Source organism: Cotesia typhae, unplaced genomic scaffold (assembly GCF_013202065.1).
Source record: "Cotesia typhae breed Kobodo isofemale line unplaced genomic scaffold, CoteBio_Ctyphae contig_4, whole genome shotgun sequence".
NCBI lineage: Eukaryota > Metazoa > Arthropoda > Insecta > Hymenoptera > Braconidae > Cotesia > Cotesia typhae.
In genome coordinates this window covers 7,609,809-7,633,354 of record NW_027423748.1, presented here as the reverse complement: position 1 = coordinate 7,633,354, position 23,546 = coordinate 7,609,809, and the positions used below count along the sequence as shown (strand labels likewise).

The 23,546-nt window shown below is 30.7% G+C and overlaps 5 protein-coding genes and 1 long non-coding RNA gene across 6 annotated transcripts; 3 read left to right on the top strand and 3 right to left on the bottom strand.

The window, feature by feature from the left end:
• Window positions 1-1,733: 1,733 nt before the first annotated feature.
• LOC141526887 (uncharacterized) lies at window positions 1,734-13,150 on the top strand. The gene is made up of 4 exons (XM_074242023.1): window positions 1,734-1,881; window positions 6,981-7,069; window positions 7,763-11,112; window positions 11,644-13,150. Exons 1-4 carry the CDS (start codon window positions 1,868-1,870, stop codon window positions 11,941-11,943), a joined length of 3,753 nt encoding a protein of 1,250 aa, XP_074098124.1. The 5' UTR covers window positions 1,734-1,867; the 3' UTR covers window positions 11,944-13,150.
• Window positions 2,729-4,064, bottom strand: LOC141526892 (uncharacterized). Its single transcript, XR_012479093.1, has 3 exons — window positions 3,997-4,064; window positions 3,744-3,920; window positions 2,729-2,920 (listed from the first exon to the last, which is right to left on the bottom strand). It is a non-coding gene; the product is annotated as an uncharacterized LOC141526892 (long non-coding RNA).
• Window positions 13,085-14,647, bottom strand: Svip (small VCP interacting protein). The gene is made up of 3 exons (XM_074242027.1): window positions 14,430-14,647; window positions 13,565-13,732; window positions 13,085-13,473 (listed from the first exon to the last, which is right to left on the bottom strand). The coding sequence occupies exons 1-3, from the start codon at window positions 14,493-14,495 to the stop codon at window positions 13,459-13,461; spliced, it is 249 nt and encodes an 82-aa protein (XP_074098128.1). The 5' UTR covers window positions 14,496-14,647; the 3' UTR covers window positions 13,085-13,458.
• A 95-nt stretch (window positions 14,648-14,742) lies between these two features.
• On the top strand, window positions 14,743-16,256 carry Atpsyno (ATP synthase subunit O, mitochondrial). The gene is made up of 4 exons (XM_074242026.1): window positions 14,743-14,896; window positions 15,046-15,090; window positions 15,194-15,304; window positions 15,693-16,256. Exons 1-4 carry the CDS (start codon window positions 14,870-14,872, stop codon window positions 16,137-16,139), a joined length of 630 nt encoding a protein of 209 aa, XP_074098127.1. The 5' UTR covers window positions 14,743-14,869; the 3' UTR covers window positions 16,140-16,256.
• A 524-nt stretch (window positions 16,257-16,780) lies between these two features.
• Ktl (BTB/POZ domain-containing protein Ktl) lies at window positions 16,781-18,115 on the top strand. Its single transcript, XM_074242025.1, has one exon. It carries the CDS (start codon window positions 17,219-17,221, stop codon window positions 17,957-17,959), a length of 741 nt encoding a protein of 246 aa, XP_074098126.1. The 5' UTR covers window positions 16,781-17,218; the 3' UTR covers window positions 17,960-18,115.
• A 1,185-nt stretch (window positions 18,116-19,300) lies between these two features.
• Not11 (CCR4-NOT transcription complex subunit 11) lies at window positions 19,301-23,078 on the bottom strand. Its single transcript, XM_074242024.1, has 3 exons — window positions 20,758-23,078; window positions 20,019-20,369; window positions 19,301-19,528 (listed from the first exon to the last, which is right to left on the bottom strand). The coding sequence occupies exon 1, from the start codon at window positions 22,970-22,972 to the stop codon at window positions 21,599-21,601; it is 1,374 nt and encodes a 457-aa protein (XP_074098125.1). The 5' UTR covers window positions 22,973-23,078; the 3' UTR covers window positions 19,301-19,528; window positions 20,019-20,369; window positions 20,758-21,598.
• Window positions 23,079-23,546: the final 468 nt, after the last annotated feature.

Genomic DNA, 23,546 nt, shown 5'->3' with positions numbered 1-23,546 from the left:
AATTCAAATTTATAATTTTTTTAATTATTTTCACGAGCATTAATTTTTTATAACATGGATATAATTTATCTTTTCCGTTATTTTTTTTATATAATTTTTTATAATTATTACGCCAGTAAAAAAAAATTTTTTTTAATTTTGAGCTTCATCAGAAACTAATAAAAAGACTAGATCAGAACCAGTTATACCGTCGAGTGATTAAAATATTAAATCATTCGTAATTAAATAAAATAAATCGAGGCATTATACATATATGAATAGATAATATATTATAAAATAACAGATATTAATTACAAAGAATTTAATTTACAAAAAAAAAAAAGATTTCGAGCTTGTTAACACGAGCTTGTAGCAATAATACGCAGGGGGTCCATTCACAAGCTAAAATTAATCTTCTTAGTTTGAATTGCAATTTCCGCGATAAACTTCCGTGTATAAATTTTTTTCTTACCCAATTTAAGTTATTTTTTATTATATTTGTAGTGACTCGGCGAAAATTGTTATTTCTTCCCAACTTTTTAAGTATAAAATAATTGATAAAATTTATTTAAGCTCCGACATTGCTGTAGAACGAAAAAAAAAAATAAATAAAAAATAAAAGAAAATTTAATTAAAACACACAAAGTATCGCTGGAGATGATGTTTACTTTTATCAAAGGTAAATCTAAGGAGCGCGGAACAATGGTACAAGTTTTGCAGAGCTTCCGAGAGAGTACTTGGCACTTGTTTGTCTATTATAAACAGCGAAGAATAAAAATATTCACGACACCCTCGCAAGTGCCACAACAACTTCCACGCACTCACCCTTACTATCATCCCGTGTTTTATAAATTATTTTTATATTCAAATGAAGATTGTAAAATGTAATTGCGCTTTGAAACTCAAATGTAACCAATTCAAATGTCAATTATAAAAGATTTATTTACGATATATAATACTCAATATTCGGAGAATAATATTTGTATTCGTAGAAAAAGGATTTAACATTGGGACATTGACTCTCTCTTACAATATGTACTCAAAGTTAGCTCTTCTCCCTCTTGGAATTCTATTAACGCGTTCAATTGCTTATCGTATAAGATCAAAGCCGCAGCAGCACATTCCAAGTGTATAAATGCTTTACGCCAACATTACCGTAATTTTTATGGATTTTTAATAAATTAACACGTCATACATTGATTTTATCTTCAAGTATGACTAGTTAATTCCATTAATTTTTCCATTTTCTGATTTGCTGATTGACCGATGAAAAACATAAGACCTACAAGCCAGGTGCAGCCGAAGAATCTGCGGTAAAAAATGATAATTATATTTAATGTTAAGTGAGGGAGGTTGAAGAAGTGTGATTCTTAGTGGGACTTATTCCTACTACTCTAGGAGATACTACAGAGTAGTATCAATATAATGATCACGACACGCTCCATGTCCCCTTCCACCGTGGCGCCTTGGTGATTCTTTCTCGCGAATGCAAGAATAACACACACGTCCAGGAGAAGCAAGTCTTTATAAGTAGAAGCCATCCAAGTCCCTGGGACTTACTCCCTGTCAGAACGCGCCACGATCAGAGACTGATTTCCAGAATATACCCCAAGAACGCCGATTTAATCTTCCCTAAGTCTGCTACGTCAGCTCTTGCTTGTCTTTACCTAAAATTTTCATTTTAATCAGTCCCAATTCAGCCAGTAATTTTTTAAATAAAATTTAAGTTTTTTTTTTTTTTTTTTTTTTTTTTAAATTATTAATAATAATATTAATAATAATTAATTAATTAAATAAGTTTTAAATAATCTTTCCGCACAAACGGAAAGATCGGTGATTGAAGTATTTACTCGATGGTGTCAAGTACAAGGACAACGCTCGGTTTATCATGATCACGCAAGGGTGAGTCTTGAAGCTATTATTACTATTTTATCCGACATACAAATTACTACGTTTTGATTCACTTTATAAATTTATCGATCAAACTAAAACTACTTATCACAAACTCAAACACTTTTAATAACAATAATTATCAATTAATTATTTTATACCCGTCAATTGTCAGTGTTTATTTATTTTACTAATTTGTAACTACTGTAATAATAAATTAAATATCTTATTAACACCTTTTAAAATATTATTTAAAAAAAATTCATTCCTTTTAAAATAGTCCAGAGATGACGCAAATTTGCGTCCTTCAATAATCGAGGTCATAAATTCATTAATACAAACAATAGATTAGTGTAATCACCCAAACGTTATTTAGCAACTAAATCGCTTAATTATTTAATAAATATAATACTAATCAAAATAAATAATAACAATAATTATTATTTTGTAATAGCACCGTATAAGTTATCAGATATCTTAATTGGCTTATCCATGATATCATTTGTAATGAAATATCCTGTGCGCGCATGCTTTGAATATTATCATTGATAATTTTTAAGTAATGCTAATGCGAATGATAACAATAAAAATAATTATAGTAATTAGATTCTTTAGAGTATTTTTGCAGACGATTAAGTATTTGCTAATTGGTGGTAATGAGTTTTGCTGGTATTCAATGTAACTTAGCATTGAACCTCACTACTGGGTAGTGTGTACCGAAGATAAATATATATCTTCTTTCACATCTATAATACGGTGTGCTTTTATTATTATTGTTAGTTTTATTTTTATTTTTATTATTATCGGTATTATTATTATTTAGCAGTACCTTGGGCGTGTGTATAAGAAAAGCCATAAATGGTGAAGGATTCAAGTGCCGGAATGTACCGCACTTGCAAACAACCCCCCGTGTATTTATTCTCTTCATTCTCACACTATTAAAATACCATTGAAGAATATTTATTTGCCGATAATGGTTTATTATTATTTCATCCTATTATTAATTTTTTTTCGTCCTTTAAATATTCTTCGGGAATATATATATATTTATCTGAAATAGAAAAAAAATTATTTATTTATTTATTTATCAAAATTTTTAGACCCTGAAGCCTTAGCTCCCTAAGGGCCTTATATATAAATGAATATATAGTAATAATAATACACAAAAAAAAAAAATTTACTTGAATCAAGTAAATAATTTTGAAGAATTTTATCTTCTTGATTTGAGTAAAAAAATTCTTTAACTAAGAAATTTTATTCAATTTAAGAATTTTTTGTTTTGATTCAAGACAATGAAACTTTTTTAAATTATTTTCTTGGTTCAAAATTTTTTTTCTTGATTCAAGTTAATTTTTTTTTTTCAGTGTAGTAATTAAACAGTAATGGAAATGATAATAAAAGACAGCATAGAAAAGCAAGAAAATTAAGAAAAGTATGAAAAGTAACGTTGTCTTCAAGCAAAGTCTATCTATGTTACCATTTAATGACTTTAGCTACATAGAAAAAAAAAATTTCTTGAACCAAGAAAATTGTAAGGAAGACCAAAGTTATTTTAGAGCAAAAATAAATTTTCTTGGATTAAAAAAATTTAACTTCGTTCAAGAAATTTTCAATCTTCCGTAAGATTTTCTTGATTTAAGAAAATTTACGCTTGACTCAAAACTTTTTTTCTTTCTGTGTAATAATTAAAAGAATAGAAAAAATGTGAATTTAAATATATAGTAAATGGATAAATAAAAACTGACTATTATAATTATTTTTTATAGAATTATTATAATAGTGTAAAGGTCATTAAATTGTTTAATCCAACATTACCATGATAGATAATAGCGGTAGTTGAGAGTAAAAAAAGTGAGAGATCGGAGGACACGTACGAGTAATTTCAGCTTGTCCCTTTAATTGCGAATACCTACATAGTGTGGAAGAAATTAAAATAAAAAAAAAATGAAAAAACAATGTGGATAATCGTCGAGTATCTTGGTACGACCTTCCGCGCTTGGATCGTCGCCGTCGTAGTCGTGGTCATTATCGTTATCTCGGGGTCTCGTCAACTAAAAAATAAATAACAAAATAAAAATAGAGACGAAATGCCGTACGTATAAAATACGTAGATAGGTACTTACTTACTTACATAGATGCACGAGGACGACCTTGCAAGTAACCGCGTCAAGGTTGTAGCTCTCTCATCTCTGATTCGTATGTATCGAACCTCTTTACTCAGTACTCAGTACTTACTCTCAGTACTGGTGTGTATATATATATATATATATATATATATATATATATATATATATATATATATATATATATATATATATATATATATATATATATATATACAGATATTGCAATAATAGCCAGCCAGGTTCAGTACCACCTCAGCAGCAGCCTCCTCATCACTTCTCAAGTTCGAGCTATTGGTAACAACTTTGTGAAGACTTGCTTTTCTTAATTTTATTTGTTTATTTTATTATTAAACCGCAATCGCCAGCAGCCCCTATTCTTGTAATCTTGTGTCTCTTGACTTGTAGAGCAGCGTTAAAAAAAAAAAAAAAAAAAAAAAAACCGAGGGGGATAAAAAAAAAAAGCGTTTCACAGAAATTATGTGGCTGAAAAAGCTCGTACATCATGTTCGCGATAGCAATCGTTAACTCTAACAGGAAATATTTTTTTATCTTCATCTTAGCTGGTACTTTTTTTTGTTCAACGTTGTTTAGCGAAAAAAATGTCAACCAGTCAATCAGTTGTCACTGGGGTAATTTAATAATGACTTGTCTTCGAGAAAAAAAAAAAAATGTAGTTTAGTTTTATTTTATCTGGAAGAAAAAATTGCAAATGAGCTTTAAAAAAATTAAGAAAAAAATATCACGCTAGGTTAATAACCTCATTAATTATTAATATAATTTATTCATGACCCAAAGTAAAAAATATGTATTCCGTTTGTCGACAAAAGTGACTCACTATTTATTGTCAAGTGGCCAGAGACCAGAAGCATTTAACTTATTCTATAGTATTTTGAATATAAGACACAAGACCGTTAGTTGTTGGCGGAAGTTAAAACAAAATAAATAAATAAATAAATAAAAATAAGGATCTAGAGAATCATTTATTAACTATCTTGAGATTGATATGATAAAAATTACAAAGTGAAAAAAGAACGGTGAAGCTAATGAATCATTTGGCAATTAAAATAAAAGTTAACCGATAGTCTATAAAGATATAAGAATATCAAGTAATGTTTATCGCTAGGGGTGACATTGAAAGTCAGTTGAAAGTAGAGTCAGTGACTTTACAGACCTTGCATTATATAATTTGCAGCGGCATTATGTCATCGTGACCGTGGTAAGCGGAATTCACCCTGATATTGCACAGCAGGAGCAATAGCCGTAAAGGAGAAAGGAGCTAGTTAACTAGTATGACGACTTCCTTAATGCAACTCTCCTCTGTACGACTCTGTAATTTTTATATTTCTTCTTTCTATAGTCGGGCTGTAGGCTACGGACTATCGCCGAGTCACTGCCCATCCAATCATCCCCGATAACACGTTCCAAGGATTCGCATGTTTGCGCTATTCACACGTACACTTTACTTCACGTCGGTTTATTTACCCAATTAAATTCCATAAACGTTATTTCAAATGTCGGAATTAAACAGCTGCTTCACGAGGTGTCTTATAGTAAGGAATTTTACTATTGGATAAAAGCCAACTGGGCGATCAAGTAACTGTCGTATTGCGATTTGATCTCATCTGATTGATTTTTAATTCAGGAATTTACATTACCACAACTGGATTGTTTATATTTTTTCAAACCGTGATCTGAAAGAAGATGATTGACATTTAATAGATGCGTCATGCATCGACATTGACATTTAGTTCAAATCTTCATTTTTTTAATATTTAAATCGTAGACTAAAAAAAATTTTTTGGTTTAAAGAAATTTTATTTAATTCAAAAATTTTTTATATCTACGGAAAGAACAAGATGACACTGGATATCATCTCAGATTATACTGAGTGAAAAAAAATTTCAGATAGTAGCTAGTATAATCCAGATTATAATGAGTATAATCCAGATTATAATGGGTATAATCCAGATATCACGGAGTATAATCTGGTTTTTTCTAGCCACTATCAAAAATTTTTTTTCACCACAGATATCACTGAGTATAATCTGGAATGATATCCAGTGTCATATTGTTCTTTCCGTGCACACTGAGAAAAAAAATTTCTTTTAAAAAAAATGAGCAATTTTAAAATAATAAATTAATTCGTTGAGAATTTTCAACAATTTTATTTCTTAGATGAAGAAATAAAAATTTTTCTCACGGTAATTCCTTTCCTGATATGAATAAAAGTTTTCCAGATTTTAGAAAAAAAAATATTGGAAAAAATTCGTAAAATTTTTCTAAAATTCCTTTTTTTTTAAATCAAATAAATTTTCAACAAATTAATTTTTTCAATCGAAATTTTTTCTCTTTGTGTAGATTAAAATCATTTTCTTGGTTCAGGAACTTTTCTTTTGAATCAAGTTAATTTTTTTTTTAGTGCAACAAAACTATTGATAATTTAGATGATAATTACATTTTTAAAAATAATTATTTGAAATTTTCTGTAACCCTGACACAGAGTTTTTTTTTTTTTTTTTTTTTTTTTTTTTTAAATAATTCATGTTTCATCTAATTAACTAAATGAATAAAGATTTGTATAACCTTGCGATCTTTTATAAGGTATTATAACAAGTAAAATATATCTTATAAATTATTCATTTCAACATTTAATATTTATCACTAAAATCTTTTAATTACTTCTTCTTTTATAGTGCTCTTCATACTCACCTGTCGTTTTCTTTGATAATTCTTCCACCTCTAAACATAACAAGTTTTTTTTTCTATAAAAATTTTCCTATTTTTTTTTTTTTTTTATTTAATTTTTCCACCTCTTCACGTGAGAAATATATCTATATTTATAATAATGTCTTCTATTATCGCATCATAAATTTTTCTCGAGACATATACTTACATCTATATAATTACAATTTATGTTTACATTGAAAAGTATAGCCGATAAAAGCCAACTGCAGTGATGTAATTATTATTTTCCTTTGATGATAGACGAGACAAAAAGACAATAGTCTTGAGGCAAGGGGAGTCTATTTGGCACTGGAAGACGACGTTAATCTTAGCTTCGCTGATATATGGAGGTATGTAAATATATATATAAGTGGGTATTGTGAAAAAATGTATTGGTTGCATGGTAAAATCTAAAAGACGATGCGAAAACGTGTAATGCAGATTGAAAAATAATGATCAATAGCACAAGCACGAGATGCACGCGAATTATATGTAGTATATATAAGTCTATTAAGATTACCTACCCGGGTACTATTTTTACCTTGCCCGATGGGTAGATCTCGAATAAAAATATTTTCTGCGGATGTTGTTGCCGTCAAACTGGTTTCACGAGGACATCTTAACAGCCTTCAATATCTGATGCTCCTGTTGCTCCTCTCGTGTGTAGTCTGCCGGTGCCGATGATGATGCCAAAGCCCTTTTGCCGTTTATATGTGCGCCCTGTACATTTTCATTCTCATCATTTATTATCTTTAGTTGTAGCTTTAGCTTTGGCTTTGGCTTTGGTTTATTGTCGTCTCTATGCACATATCTACATATATATATATATATATATATATATATATACACATGTACTTTTATTTTCTTCCTCATATCATATCAATTACCCACAGCTAGCCGTAGGATAATACAAACTCGTTTCATTAAAATACATACAGATATAATTAACTATGCAGTACACGTTTTCATCAAATGTAAATTAAGTGAATTAAGATAATTAGATTTGTCAAGATTTATTTACTATTTTTTACTTTGCTGTCTAGGAGATTATGCTACCGGACAGGGGAATAACTTCAAGTGCCGAGAAGAGGGATACCAGGCTGATCCAAGAGACTGTCAAGTTTATTACAGATGCGTAAGTTGGGGCAGTTCCGGTCCTTTGACGACTTTCAAGTTCGAGTGTGGTCCCGGAACGGTTTTCTCTCACTCCAAGGGTGACATTTGTGTTCACCCAAGAGACAGTGAAAGATCAGAGTGCAGCGAAATGGGAAATGACGTAAACTCTGTCTATCAACCACAGCATCGTCCGCAGTATTCATCATCAAGACCTACCCAGCATTATCCTAGTTCTTCAACAGCATCGCGGCCTCAACATCGCCCGCAATATCCTACCAGTAGTTCGCCATCTCGTCCTCAGTATCCTAGTTCTTCAAGACCGACACGACCTCATCACCCTCAATATCCTTCCAGTCCTTCAACGCCATCGCGTCCCCGTCCGCAACATCCTAATACTCCGCCGTCTCGGCCGCAGTACACCTCGCCGCAGTATATTCCACCTTCAACAGAATCACCGCATGCTAATGAGATTAATCCTGAAGCTGGACCAAGACCGGGCTCGAACCTGCCGTCTACTGGCGGACAGTCTCAGTGTCAATCCGAAGGATTCATGGCTCACCCGCAAGACTGCAAGAAATTTATTAGGTGTGTTAATGACGGATTTGGATCTTATTCGACGTATGAATTCACCTGCGGTGAAGGAACTGTCTGGGATCCGACGATTGAAAGTTGTAATCATGCCTGGGCGGTGAAAAGCAGCTGCGGTAGCTCAGATGCTAGTCCAGGATCAAGTCACAACGACGGAAACTTACCAGAACCTGGTCATCCTAGTCAAGGTCCTAATTCTAATCAACCAGGGTCTGATTCATTGGACCCAGAGTCTGATTATCCTAGTCAAGGTAAAGAACCTGATCAAAATCAAGACCCGGGTACTGAGCAAGATTCAAATGGCTCTGAAGAACCTAGCACTCCGTATGAGTCGAGCCCAAATGTTCCGAGCCAAGGTGCTGGGTACCCAGGTCAAGATTCAAACAATCCCGAAGAAAATGACAATCCGAATGAAGGATCTCCGGATCAAGAATCAAATCCTAATGAACCAAGCGGAGACTCCGGATACCCTGGTCAAGACCCCGATAACCCAAACGAACCTGGTGAAGACTCTGGGTATCCCGACTCCCGGCCATCTTCACCTTATCCTCTGTATCCTCCGGGGCCTGAGCCACCCTCAGCAACAACTGAATCACTTGACGCGTCAACAGTCAGACAACCGCTGGCAACAAGACCTCCCACATCTGCTGCTAGTCCTGTGGAACCAAATCTCCCGGAATCCGAAGGCCCAGAAGCAGAAACGACTAATAAACCGGGAGCTGGATCTGGATCTGGATCTGGATCTGGAGATTGTAATGAAGAAGGATTTTTCCCAGTCCCAGATGATTGCCATAAATTTTTCCGATGTGTCAAAGCCGAATCGACATTTACTAAATACGAGTTTGAATGTGGAGAAAGCACAGCTTGGGATCCGAGTGTCCAGACATGTAATTACGAGTACGCAGTCTCAAACTGTAAAAATCCGGGTTTGAGTGGGCAGACGACACCCTCCAGCGCTCCAACTGAAACGAGTTCTAAAGATGAAGAGCCAGATTCTGATAAAGATCAGAGTTCGTCTCCTCCATCTGTTGAATCTTCTACCGAGGAAGATAAACAATCTTCCCCGAGTTCAACAGACTCTAGTGATACCAGCGATACCAGTTCTGATGAAACTCCTACCACTAGTACCACTAGTGCTAGCGCAAGTTCTAATCCCGAAGACACAAGTACTCCCAGTTCCAGTACAGAAGAGTCTAGTCCTTCAGATTCAAATGAAACTTCACCAGAGCCTTCTCCAGAAGAAAACGAGCCGACTTTTTCGACTACCAAAGAGCCTGTGGAATCTGAAGATTCAAAACCTACGACAGAAAATACACCCTCGACAGCAGCTTCCGCGGGCGCTGATAAAAAACCAAGTGGTCCCGGAATGTCAGCATCCAGTTGCAAAGACGAAGGATTTTTTTCTAACCCTTCAGACTGCCGTAAATTCTTCCGCTGCGTCAAAGGTGATAACGGTCTTATAAAATATGACTTTGATTGCGCTCCAGGTACTGCGTGGGAGCAATCTTTGCTCACGTGTAATTACATTCACCTGGTTGCGTCCTGTGGATCAGAGACAAATCAAGTATCAAGTCCAGAAGCGGATAGCAATAAAGATAAAGACAAGGACGGAGATAAAGATGAAGGTAAGGATGAAGGTAAGCCGACCAGTGAGTCAACAGAAAAACCTAAAGATGAAGGTGAAGGTAGTTCTAGTCCTAATTCGACTACAGAAGCCAGCAATAAACCCACTGATTCCAGTAATGGCAGCAATAAACCTTCTCAAGTATCTCCGTCAGGTGACTCAGATCCTAATAAGGGAATCGTTTGTAACAGTGCTGGATTTTATGGGCATCCAATAAAATGCGACAAATTTTATCGGTGCGTGGACAACGGCAATGGCTTCAATGTTTATCACTTTGATTGTGCGCCGGGAACTATTTTTGATCCAAGTCTCAGTCTCTGCAATTATCCCGAGTCTGTTTATCCAGTGCGCGACTGCTCTGGCTCTTTAGCAAGCCCTCCAAGTTCGAGTACTGAAAGCTCTGAAGAGCCTTCGACGATGACGACGGTGTCAAATGGAGAGCCAACCACTGAATCTTCAGAGTCAACAGACGCTCCAGGGACCGGAGAAATGACTACCGGGGAAGCGGAGTCTACTACCGCAGCTTCTGGGACAGAATCCCCAGAAGGTGAAGGGACAACTACCAGTGCGCCGGCGGAAAGTACGGAAGAAGGAGTAACGGGGTCGGAAATGACAACAGAGGGATCTCAAGATCAGACTACCGTGGCAAGCACTGAATCACCTGAGCAATCAACCGAGATGGAGATGATTACTGAGAGTGGAGCAGATACTACGACCGCTGCCGCGGAAACAAGTGAGCCCGAAAGTACTACACCTGCTAAAGCAGAAGGTGAAACAGGATTTGTTGCCCCTTGTCCCATTGTTGGAAATTTAACTGATCAACAAATTGTTCTTGTGTGTCCTACTGGCTTCCGTAGACATCCTAAGTACTGTAATATGTTCTACCAGTGTATGTCTGAGGGCAATATGGAGATAAAGATCTTGGTTCTCGCTTGTCCTGATAAGACTATCTTTGATGAAAAGAAAATACAGTGTGTCGAGGAGAGTGAAAGTTCTCAAGTTTGTGATACTGAAATGGCTTCTGCTAGACTTTATCGACAACTTGAGCATACTTCTAAAGAACCAGTAATTATTATTTAGTTGGTTCATTTGGTAATTATTTACAAGTGGAGTCAAGTCTATTTTCAAATCATTTTTTTTTTATTCTACTTGTTTTTACAGCGCATTTATGATACAAAATGTTGTGAAAGGAAGAAATAAAAATTTTGATAGCTTTTTTGCCATTCAAAATTGGAAAAAAATTTTGATTCTCATCTTTTTGAATAAAATTTCTATTTAAAAATTTTTTTTTTAAACATAAAAAAACAAACAAATTAAAAAAAATGTTGAATATCACAATGTTCTAAAAAATTCACAAATTTTTTTTAAAGTTTGTAAAATTTGTTAAAATTGTGGTAATCAATTTTGTTTTTAATTTTTTAATTTTTTTTTATGTATTTTTCAAAAAAAAATTTTTTTTTTAATTTTCAAAAAAAAAATTTCATTTAAAAAAATGAAAATTTAAATAATGGACCCACTTGTAAATAATTACCGTAATTGATTTTAAAAGTGATAATTGATTGAGACTAATTGCGGATAATTTTTTTTATTTTGCAGATGAAAGTTAAACGAGAAAGTTTATGTCCTGATGAAGGTCACTATCCATTCCAGCAAGGATGCAGCAATGCGTTTTACAAATGCAAAAGAGATTCAAGGAAAGCATTACAGGGTTATTTGTACAAATGTCCTAAAGAATATGTGTACTGGTCAGTATCTCGACGCTGTGAACGGCAAAGTCGGCTGTCTACTTGCTCGCATATAAAATACGAAGAGAATGAACGAATACATTCTGTGGAAAATCGATGGGAGTTACCTATCGAGGACCGCAATCTTTCTGCGCGAATGCTCGCTTTTTAGATTCACAAATTTAATATAAAATACCTTTCATTTCCTTTTACATGAATTTTTTTTTTTTTTTTATTTTTCATCACCAATTCATCAAAAAATTTTATTAAAGAAAATTTATTTATGAATATTACTTATTAAATATTAAATAATTGAATCTCCGTACGATTTTATTTTCGAGTTATTTAATTAGTGATATAATTTGTGATAAAATCGTACGAGACATTCGGGAATTATTTGGTTCGGGTATTTTTTTACGGAGCAATTATTTATTTCTACGTTATTTTAACTTTGAGGGCTTTAATGAAAAGATAATTATTAATCAAATTTGTATATAATTATGCGTTATTTGGAAATAGTAATAAAAAATATTTTTTAATTAAAAAAATAATTGACGTATATTAAATTTTATATTGAAAGATATCCTAACAAGAGAGTTATTAAAGTCCTTGAGGAGGACAGTGATATTGCTCTATAGATGTCAAATTATAAGTATGAATATGATATGACAACCGCAATATATCATTGAACTGATCTCGATGACTACTCTCTATCTTATTCATACATCACTTATTCATTTATGGTAAATTCAAAGATAATAATGTGAAATACCATCAATTTAAAATTACCTGTCCTTGTCATTGAGACAGCTAATTATGATTATAACACTTTGAAGGAAGTAATTTATACTTTGTAATAATGTTAATCAAAAAATAGGATAATTATAAAATAATTTTAATCCTTTAACGTATGTATATTTTTTATATAATCTCAAATAAATTACATAGTATTGACAATATATACTGTATTATTTTCAGTAATGTTTTTTTTTAATTAATTATAACATTAACAATAATAATTAATACTTTACTCATTTTAATAATATTTTAATAAAATATCAGTTAAAATTACTATAATAATAATTAAAATAGATATGTACAGATATATTATGCAAAAAACGCTTCTTTTTATAATAATAGTATGAAAAATTGCAATAGACAAATATTAATTACTTTCTAAAGTTTAAATTTTATTTGTGAAAAATATTAAGAAATAAATTTTTTTTTTTAAGGCAGTACTACCATTAACTTTGTTGATTTTAAAATAATAATTAAGAAATTCCTAAAGAATTAATTTATAACAATTTAGTGGAATTATTTTTTTTTTTTTTTTTTTTAATAAACTATGAAAATTTAAAATTAAATAATAATAATAAAAACGCTCGAAAAAACTGGAATATAGCAGCTATTAACAAACTTTGCAAATAAAGAAATTTAGTTGAGTCTCACGTAGAAACAAATTGGAGACATAAAATAAGTATTTACGAATTAATGGTATACAATCACGATTAATTGAAACAGTAGTAATAACATGGGGATTTAAAATCCACCATTTAATATTTTAATTTAATACTTACATGATATAATTTACACTTAATCGATTATAATATATGTATAGTTGCTGCATGTATATATTTATTATCCAGTCTCGTTTCGAGTCGTTTATTTTTAATTCTATAGCGTTGATTCAGTTTACTTGCCACTGTAATAAAAATGAATGAGTCAATTAGACTTTTATCGATTAGATATCAACGAATAGATGGTAATAACCGATATTTAATATAATTTTATACCTTCAACGGAGCATCTCGCTCAGCATTAGCGAGTTCGTTTTCACGTTTTTCTCGTTCTTGAGCTTGTTGTTGTTGACGTTTTACCACATTAATATTACCAATACCCCGTTGTTCCTGCTCTCTTATTCTTCTTTCAGCGGCTTCCATTTGTTGTTGTCTTCTTGTTTGCTTTAATTAAAAGAAAAATTAAATTAGAACAAAAAAATATTTTTTAAAAATTGCATGTGTAATTTTAAAAATTTTCTCCACGTGAAATTTTTTCTTTTATTTTTTTTTTTAAATAATTTTTCAATAAAAAAAAAAAAATTCTAAAAATTAACTTAATTTTCATAAAAAAAAATATTTAAAACTTTTTTATATTAAATTTGTTTATTTAAATTAAATGAAAATTAACTTAACAGATAGTTGATAATTTTAAGAATTTTTGTAACAAATAAATTATGACAAAAAAAAAATTTATAAAAAAATTGACATTTAGAAATTTAAAAAAACTACAAATGCAATTTTTTAAAAATAATTTTTTGGAGCAAATTTATTTGTTAAAAAAAAAATTAAAAAATTGTTAAGTGACAGCTAACTTTAATGTCATTTAAATTTAAAAAAAAAAAAAAAAAAAAAAAAAAAACAATTGTCGTACTCTAGTGACAAACGCTATTGATTACATACTTGGTAACAGGTAGTTGAATAGAAAACAATTATTTATTTAGAACAAATATGTCAATAAGTAAAAATATATGTAATGTCACATTTATCAACTGTTTCTCCTGATTTTATAATTCCATAAATTTTTGTGTTCATGAAATAATAATTGTCGTACATATTGATGAACACTTTTTTAAATAAATATGTAACCACAATGACTCACCTCGTCAGGTGTCAAATCTTCGTATGAACTAGATTCTTTGCAGCAAGATGTGCATAAATTACCCATTTTAAATAAATAAATAAATAAATTTATTTTCTTCAAATAATAACAATTAATTTAACGTGACACGTTAATTGTTAATCGACAAATACTTTTAAAATAAAAGCCAAAAACACTTGAGCTTTTGACGTGTTTTTTACGTCTTTATTTTTCTATTTTTCGTTGTTATCACTCCGCAAGGTTGACAACTGTAGATAACCAAGAAATTTTTGTTTTTATCACGTTGGCACTCAGCAAAGAACAGCAAAGTGTAAAACTAACTTCACGCTAGCTCACTGGTAACCTGCTAATCTGTGAAAAAAAAACGGGTCACTTGCCCGAATATTATTTACAAAATTAATACTTAAACATATAATTTATAATTTATATATTTATCAATTATGTCTTCTAGCAGGCTCAACATGATCGTAAGTTATTTAATAAATTTTTTAAATATTGTTTTTTCAAGTAAAATAATAAATGTTAGACTCCAATTTAGTTAACAAAATATACTCGCGGTATTGAAAAATATCAATTATAATGATTTTTAATTAACAAATATTAATATTATTTCCAGGTAAGATCATTTTCTTCATCTCCAGTCACACAACAATTGGTAAAGGTACGTAAAGTGAAATAAAAAAAAATTATTTTGTGTTATGTAATTTTTTTTACAACACAGTTTCGTTGATATTAAATAATAATTATTAAATAATTTCCAACAGCCTCCACTTCAAGTTTTTGGTGTTGAAGGACGTTATGCTACTGCTTTGTATTCAGCAGCAAGCAAACAATCATCATTGGATGCTGTTGAAAAAGATCTCTTGAAATTCCAGGTTAAATATTGTTATTTATTATAACACTGAAAATATAAAATTTATTAATATAAAAGCATGATAATAAAATTGAGAGATGTCTGATAATTTTTAGAATTTTTTTAACAAATAAATTATAGCAATAAAATTATTATAAAAAAATTAAATTAAAAAATGTCACATGTAAAAATTAATAAAAATTACAAGTGAAAAGTTTTAGAATCATTTTTTTATTGTAATTAATTTTTAAATTAACAGCTGACTGGTAACTTCAATATTATTTTTTTATAAATAATTTTTTATGCCTACTTTATTTTTAAAGAAGAATATAAAAATTGTCAGGTGTCTGCTAACCCCAGTCTTATAATTTAGCAATAATAATTAATATTTGAATAATTAATTTGTACAGGGAATGTTGAAAACAGATGCCAAGTTGGTTGATTTTGTAAAAGATCCATCAATAAAACGTAAATTGAAGGCCGATGCATTCAAAGCCATCAGCACAAAAATAAACTTGAACCCAGCAACTGCAAATCTGCTGGCCCTGTTGGCCGAGAATGGTCGATTGGGATTATTGAATCAAGTAATAAACGCATTCAAGCTAATTATGGCGGCTAATCGCGGTGAAGTAGTGTGTGAGGTAATAACATCGAAGCCTCTTGACGCTGAGAGCAAGACTAAGCTTGAGTCTGCCTTGAAATTATTCTTAACAAAGGGACAAACCCTTCTTCTAACAACAAAAGTTGATTCATCAATCATTGGTGGTATGGTTGTCTCAATCGGTGATAAATACATCGACATGAGTATCGCAAGTAAAGTTAAAAAATATTCAGACATTATTTCCACTGCAGCTTAAATACATCAATTTAAATGAAATTATACAGAGAAAATACTAGATTTATTATACGCGGTGTTTCACTGTAGTAATCTATGCATCATGCATTGAGTTTCAATAAAAAATGTATGTAAATAATTCTCTTTTTTTTTTTTTTTCTTTGTTTTTTATTAACTTACCCTTGCTCTATATTTAAAATAGTCTTAAATATTTATTGTAAAAATTCAAACGAAAAACAGTTAATTGATTTTCCATTCAATTGGTCGTAATTTATATTGGAGAAAATACACCCAATATATCATATAAATTATAGTATGGTCCACGATCAAAGCAATTTATTGATTATAACTTGAGTTAGTGGTCCTTGGGCTAATGGTAAAATGTCTATTAAACGGCATTAGCTTTTAAATATTAGGATATACTGTGAGGAGCCGCACATTCTATTGAGTTGGCTTAACTTGACCACAGGATTATTGATCAAGCAATGATTAATGACTGGAGAGAATTATATTATGAGAAAGATTGATTATAACCGTGTCACGCGATAAATAATAAATAACCGCATCCCATCAATAAAATTTAAGGTAGTAAAAATATTTTTCGAGAGGATACGAAGTCAACAGGCAAGAAGTAAAGAGACATAAGAGATTTATTGTTGAGGAAATAACATATATAAAATAATACAAAATAAAAAAAAAAAAAAAAAAAAAAAAAAAAGTAAATATAGTGACAAGCTATCTCTTGGAGGCAGATGCAGATCGAATCGTACGTAAACCTGAGGACCTGCGCGTGTTGGTACATCGGCTTGCGCGTTGATCATCTACCCAAGTTGATAAAGCTCGAGAGCAACTCACTTGCCGTCTTGACGGCAGTGCAGTGGGCCAGTTGGACACTTCTTGACGTGTAATTTTCCGTAACGGGTGTCTGACATCGTCATCTCCACATATACTTGTCGTTGTTATATATTATTATAAAGTTCGCGCCTGTGTAAGCCAGTTGATCAAACATTAGCCAAGTACCAACACCCTCGGGGTAATTTAACCCGTTGACGACTGTTAATAACGTTGTTAATAAATCAGTGAGGTGTAATAATTGACATTATGAGTCAAGAAACCGGAGAAATTCCTTCAGTAGTTGAATTAAATGTGGGTGGAGTCTTTTATACAACATCACTGTCAACTCTTACCAAAGAAAGTGACAGTCAGCTATCAGCAATATTTACGGGTAAGACACCAGTTGAAAAAGACGCCAAAGGAAAATATTTTCTTGATCGTGACGGTGTTCTATTTCGTTATGTATTGGATTTCCTTCGTAATGAAGCATTGACATTACCTGAAGGGTTCCGCGAACGTGAACGGCTGAGAAGGGAAGCTGTTTATTATGGACTTCCTGGATTGGAGAAAGCCATACAGGAAGCCAATGCTGAAGGATGTGCTACCACAAGGTCGCTCTGTGGTAGACGCGGAGTCGGATACATTACCGTAGGCTATCGCGGGAGCTTTGCTTTTGGTCGCGATGGACTTGCTGATGTTAAATTCCGCAAGCTCTCCAGAATTCTCGTATGTGGGCGCGTCGCTATCTGCAGGGATGTATTTGGTGAAACGCTCAATGAAAGCCGAGATCCAGATCACGGATTATCCGATAGATACACCTCGAGATTCTTCCTCAAACACAGCTTCATTGAGCAGGCATTTGACATGCTCCAGGAACAGGGATTTAAGCTTGTGGCGAGCTGCGGTTCTGGAACCGCTGGAGCTTCTACGGAACAGCTTAAACCTGGTGTTGACTCGGAAGAAAATCGCTGGAATCATTACAATGAGTTTGTATTTGTGCGCGAGTAGATGTCACATTTACATTTCAAATACACTCATACAAACTGACAAATTTAACACACACACACACACACACACACACACACACACACACACACACACACACACACACACACACACACACACACACACACACACACACACACACACACACACACACACACACATGTAATACATATACATATTACATCAATACAGGTCACGTTGGTTTTAATATAACATGATGATGATTTAGAAATAAAAAATGCCTAGTACACATTTAAAATGAAAAATATACACCAAGTAGATCATCTTCATCAAAACAAATCTTCCAATTTTTAATTAAATAATTATTCGTGATAATTGAACTGATATAGGCGGGATCATTATTATATTGCGGTAAATTCAAACTTATTTATGGTTTGAATTCACCTCTTTAATTTTTGTTGTTGTTTATGTATTATATTATATTATATTATATAAAAAAAAATATATTACATATAGATTAGACTGGAATATTTTTTCCTAGTCTAATTATTATTATATTATATTATATTTAAAATATTATTAATAATTAATATTATTTTAAATCTATTCTCTTGACACAAAATAATGTATTTAATACTTGATAAATACGGATAACCGACAGCAATCAAATATGTTCTTAAAAAAAAAAAAAAAAAAAAAAAAAAAAAATAACGAATTGATGGTAGAAATAAATCATTGTAATATTATTTTCTGGTTCATTGATAATGGGAACATGGCGAAAAAAAATTTTTACTGTATGATGTGTAGAGAAATTTGTTGAATTTTTTACGGCTCTAAGCCGTGTCTAATGACAAAATCATAGTCTGGCTTAATCATCACATATCTTAATTAAAAACGAAAAAAATAATAATAATTAAAAGTATGATAAAAATAAAACATAATAATAATAAAGGCCAGTGTGTTGGAAATAATAAAGTCACTGGACAATCACATTGATAATAATTAAAAAGGCGTATGTAATTCATACTCTAAATAGGAAGATGAGCAGGGTAGTAATTCTGAAAAGGTCATAAAAGAGAGAAGGGATAAAACCTTTTGTCTCTTAAAACTACGGTAAACTAACGTTGAATGCCATATTACAGAGAGTTTAATCGATTGTAAGAGGCAAGGAATAGTTAAATTTCGTATAACTTTTGAAGTTACGCGAATTAAAAACAAATAAAAAAAAAAAATAATTAAAAAAAACTAAAACTAACAAAAAATTCAACGTAGAATACGGGTCCTTTAAAGCCAAAATGATAATATATGTATAATTAGATTTAATGACTTTAAAAATCTTCAGAATATATTTAATCGAAAAAAAAAAAAAAGAAAAAATGAATATTTATTTCATTTTAATTTATTTGGTATATTTATTATATTTTTTATTGTGCTTTTAAATCCTCACCTCTATCTTCGTGAGATCATATCTTTAGTAATTATTCTTTATTTCAGTATATGATATGATTATATTTAATTAAATAGTTCTATAACTACGTTCAATGTGCAGTGCATACGCCTTCCACGAGAGAATCCCAAATCCTACTAAGCAGAACGTAAAGAGAGATCCACCTTCAACAAAAATTAAATATTTAAGTAAAAGAAAAAAGAATGACATTAAATTTAGCTGTCACTTTACAATTGTTTTAATTTTTTTTAACAAATAAATTATAGCAAAAAAAAATGGACTTGTAGAAATTTAAATAAATTAAAAATGCAATTTTTCTTAAATAATTTTTAGAACAAATTTTTTTGTTAAAGAAAATTAAAAAATTGTCAAATTACAGCTAACTTTAATGTCATGAAAAAAGAAATTAATTAAAATTTTAATATACTGAAGTTACCCGTCAGTTGTTAATTTAAAAAATTTTTTAAATAAATCGACTAGAATAAAAAATGCTTCTAAAAATTTTCACTTGTAATTTTTATTAATTTTCACATGTGAAACTTTTTAATTAAATTTTTCTACAATAATTAATTGCTATAAAATTCTAAAAAAATTTTTAATATGTCAACTTCAGTGTCATAAAATTTTAAATAAAATTAGTAGAGATTTATCAACCTATGAAGCTCAAGACATCAAATTGACGTGGTACAAATGAAGATACTGAAGATGAAATATCTAATGAAATTGGCATTGCAGTTGTTGTACTCGTTGTATGACGATTCTGATTCATTTTTGTATAACGTTCATATTGTAACTTATCAATGCTTTGAGTTGTCGTTTTACTGCTGATGGTTTCACGGTACGGAGATGTTGTCGTTGTCTCTCTGTCTTTTTGCGGAGCAGTCTTTATTTTCATTGTTGTACTTACACTGTCATTACTACTCATCAAAGTAGTATTGTTTAAGCCGATCTTTGGTTCTGCCGTCGTAGTACCGTCAACTTGTCTTATAAAACGCCTTTCATTCCCTATTATTTAATTTATTATTAATTAAAATATGCAAAAAAATTTTATGAAAATTAACTTAGCAGATTGTTGATAATTTTAAGAATTTTTGTAAAAAAAAAAAAAAAAATAATGGCAAAAAAAAAATGACATTAAATTTAGCTGTCACTTCATAATTGTTTTAATTTTTTTTTAACAAATAAATTATAGCAAAAAAAAATTATAAAAAAAAATGGACGTGTAGAATTTTTATAAATTAAAAATGCAATTTAAAAAAAAAAATTTTTATTATTAAAGAAAATTAAAAAATTGTCAAGTGAACTAGTGAAGCTAACTTTATTGTCATAAAAATTTTTCAAGGCCACTTATAGGTTAGATTAATGTTTATGATTATCAAAAGATAATAAATACCTTTATAATGCGGATTACTAAAACATAATACTCCTAAGGAAATGAGCACGAGGATAGTATTAATACTTATTACCTTCATTATTCAAAGTTTGATCTCTAATAACTTATTTATATTATTATCTCGATCTAGGTAACGTCAGACAGCATCACTGGTCCATCGTGCGTGTAAATAATGCGTATAAATAAAGGCGAGTATAAAAAAAAAGGGATGTTCAATGTCATAGAGGAGCTTCAAGCGACCCTGTTGACCGTAATAAAAAGCGTTAGTCTCTTTTTTTTAGGCGGGAATGTAGAGCAACAGAAACTAATCAGAAAGAGATAAAAAAAATAATTAAAGTAAGCAAACAAATAACAATTTTTAATTTAAAAAATTTTTATTAATTTTCACATTTGAAATTTTTTTAATAATAATTTAATTGCCATAAAATTCTAAAAATATTTTTTATGTCTGTCAACTTCAGTGTCATTATTTTTTATTAAAAATTGTCAGTTGTTAGTGATAAATTGAATGGTAAAAAAAAAAAATACAATTTTCTTTATTAATAAATTTAATTACTTTATCATGAAAAATATATTTTTTTAATAATATATACAATGTTCGAACACATGATTATAATTTACTGTAAATTATCTTACAAAGATTTCATAGAAATTAACCCTCAATAATTTTATACAATTTTATTGAATGATTACTATTTATAGATTTTAATCCTTGGATTAATCAGACAATAGCTTCTAAGTTGGCTTTTAAAAAAAATCAGAAAAAAATATAATTACAAAGTTTCAGGGTTAATTATTTATTCCAAAAAGTTATCTAATTTAATAGAGTGTTGATATTTAATTATGAAACATCAAGGTTCTTTTTAGTCGTTGAAACATTAAGACCGGCGACATCTCCAGACTCAAGCTGTTTAAGTAACCGGAATAAAGCCGCGGCTTCTTTAATCCTACTAAATTCAATACAGAAAGCTTGCACTTCAATAAATAATTCTTGTACATTTATTATTTTATTTCTAATTAATGACTGAAGAAACACGCAAACAAGTCTTACGAGGCGATTTTGCATATAACGATCTTTGATTGTTTCACAAGTCGATATACAATTGCTTATATAGAGATGAACAAATTCGGTGGGTAAGTCAACAGTTGTCGTAAGACGATTAACAACTTCCATTGAGTGTAATGACATTTCCATATTAACTAGAACACTAAAATATTCTGTTATTTGACTTGATTGCATTAATTTCAAAAGAACTTCGATCGCTATCAGCGGATTATTTTCCACTAACTCTGGCAACTTGCTTGGCGTTAAACCAATGTGATAAACTAATTTTGGATCTTTCTTCAACTCTGTGCTGAGATGCTGTTGTTGCTGCGGAGTCAGAACTTTGGTGAAGGCCTTTCGCATCAACCTACGAGCCTCAGCACCGGCACTGTTCGATACGCACATGTTGACATCGTACTCTGGTGAAAATTGATACAGCTCTGTAACAGGCATCCACTTTAACCCACCAGCAGGATGATCATAAAGCGGCGGAGCGAGCCGCAGAAATTCAGGTCGGTAATTTTGACTGCACAGCGGTGGATCACCATCAATTAAATTTTCTATTATGTCTTTTTGGAGCGTCTTCTTTGAATCTATTTTTTTATTAGCATCTGAGTCGGGTAGAATTATAGGAATACCACACTTACTGATACTCGGAAGCTCTGCATGACTTTCAGCTAGTTTTAGCTGGAACTTGGTCAGCTGATCCGCACCCACGGATATTGGAGTGAAGTACAAGTCTTCTAAAATTTGCCGGGGAGTTTGCTTCAACATTTTTACTCCGTGGAAAGCAATCAGACTAGCGACAAATTTAGATTCACTCTGTGACAAAACAGGAATGTGTCCAGAGGATAATGATTTAGAGTCTTGAGTACTCAATGTGTCGCCCGGTTTCAGCATTTGGTTGAAAACACTCGCAAACGGAGTTGACGAAAATTGCTCACCTGGATACAAATGATGCAGCATTGACATTGCTATCAACCGTGAAACTTGATGTGGTAACAAATCTAATTGTTGTAATAAAAGTACTAATGTCAAACCGACTTTGAATTTATCTTGTGATGAGAATTCTTTATGTAATTGTTTTATTAGGTTATCCAATGGTGTGTCAATATTTTCCTCATCCAGAATCCCCATCAATTTTGTTAAATCTTTTGGTGACAGGCTCATTTTTATTTATTATTGTTGTAAATATTTTTTAAATTAACTAACCTCTTTACTATTAAAAATTGTCAATTTTTATCAAATGTAAACAAAAATATCATTCAACAAAAAAACTGACTAGACTATAGGCATGTAAAAAAAATGCTATTACAACTTAATCAAAAAAATTTCTACTTAATCAACAACTGATATTTTTACAAAATATTTTTTTTTTGTTTTTTTCCATTAAATACAAAATGTTAATTATTGTAAAATTAAAAAATTACACTTTAATTATTTATTTAAAATAATTAAAAAAATTTAAGTAAATTAAATTTTGGTAAAAAAAATATATTCTCACGTATGTGGATAATAATAAAGTTAGCCGACATTTTTTATTTTATTTAGTTTATTAATTATTAAAACTTAAAAAAAATTTTTTTAATTGCACTTACAGTTTTTTAAATTTTTTTACAAATGAAATTAAAAAAAAAATTTTTTTTGTGATAATTTTTTCAACAAAAAAAAAAAATAACACTGAAGTTAGCCGTCAGCTGTTGATTTTAAAAATTTTTTTAACAAATCAATTACAATAAAAAAA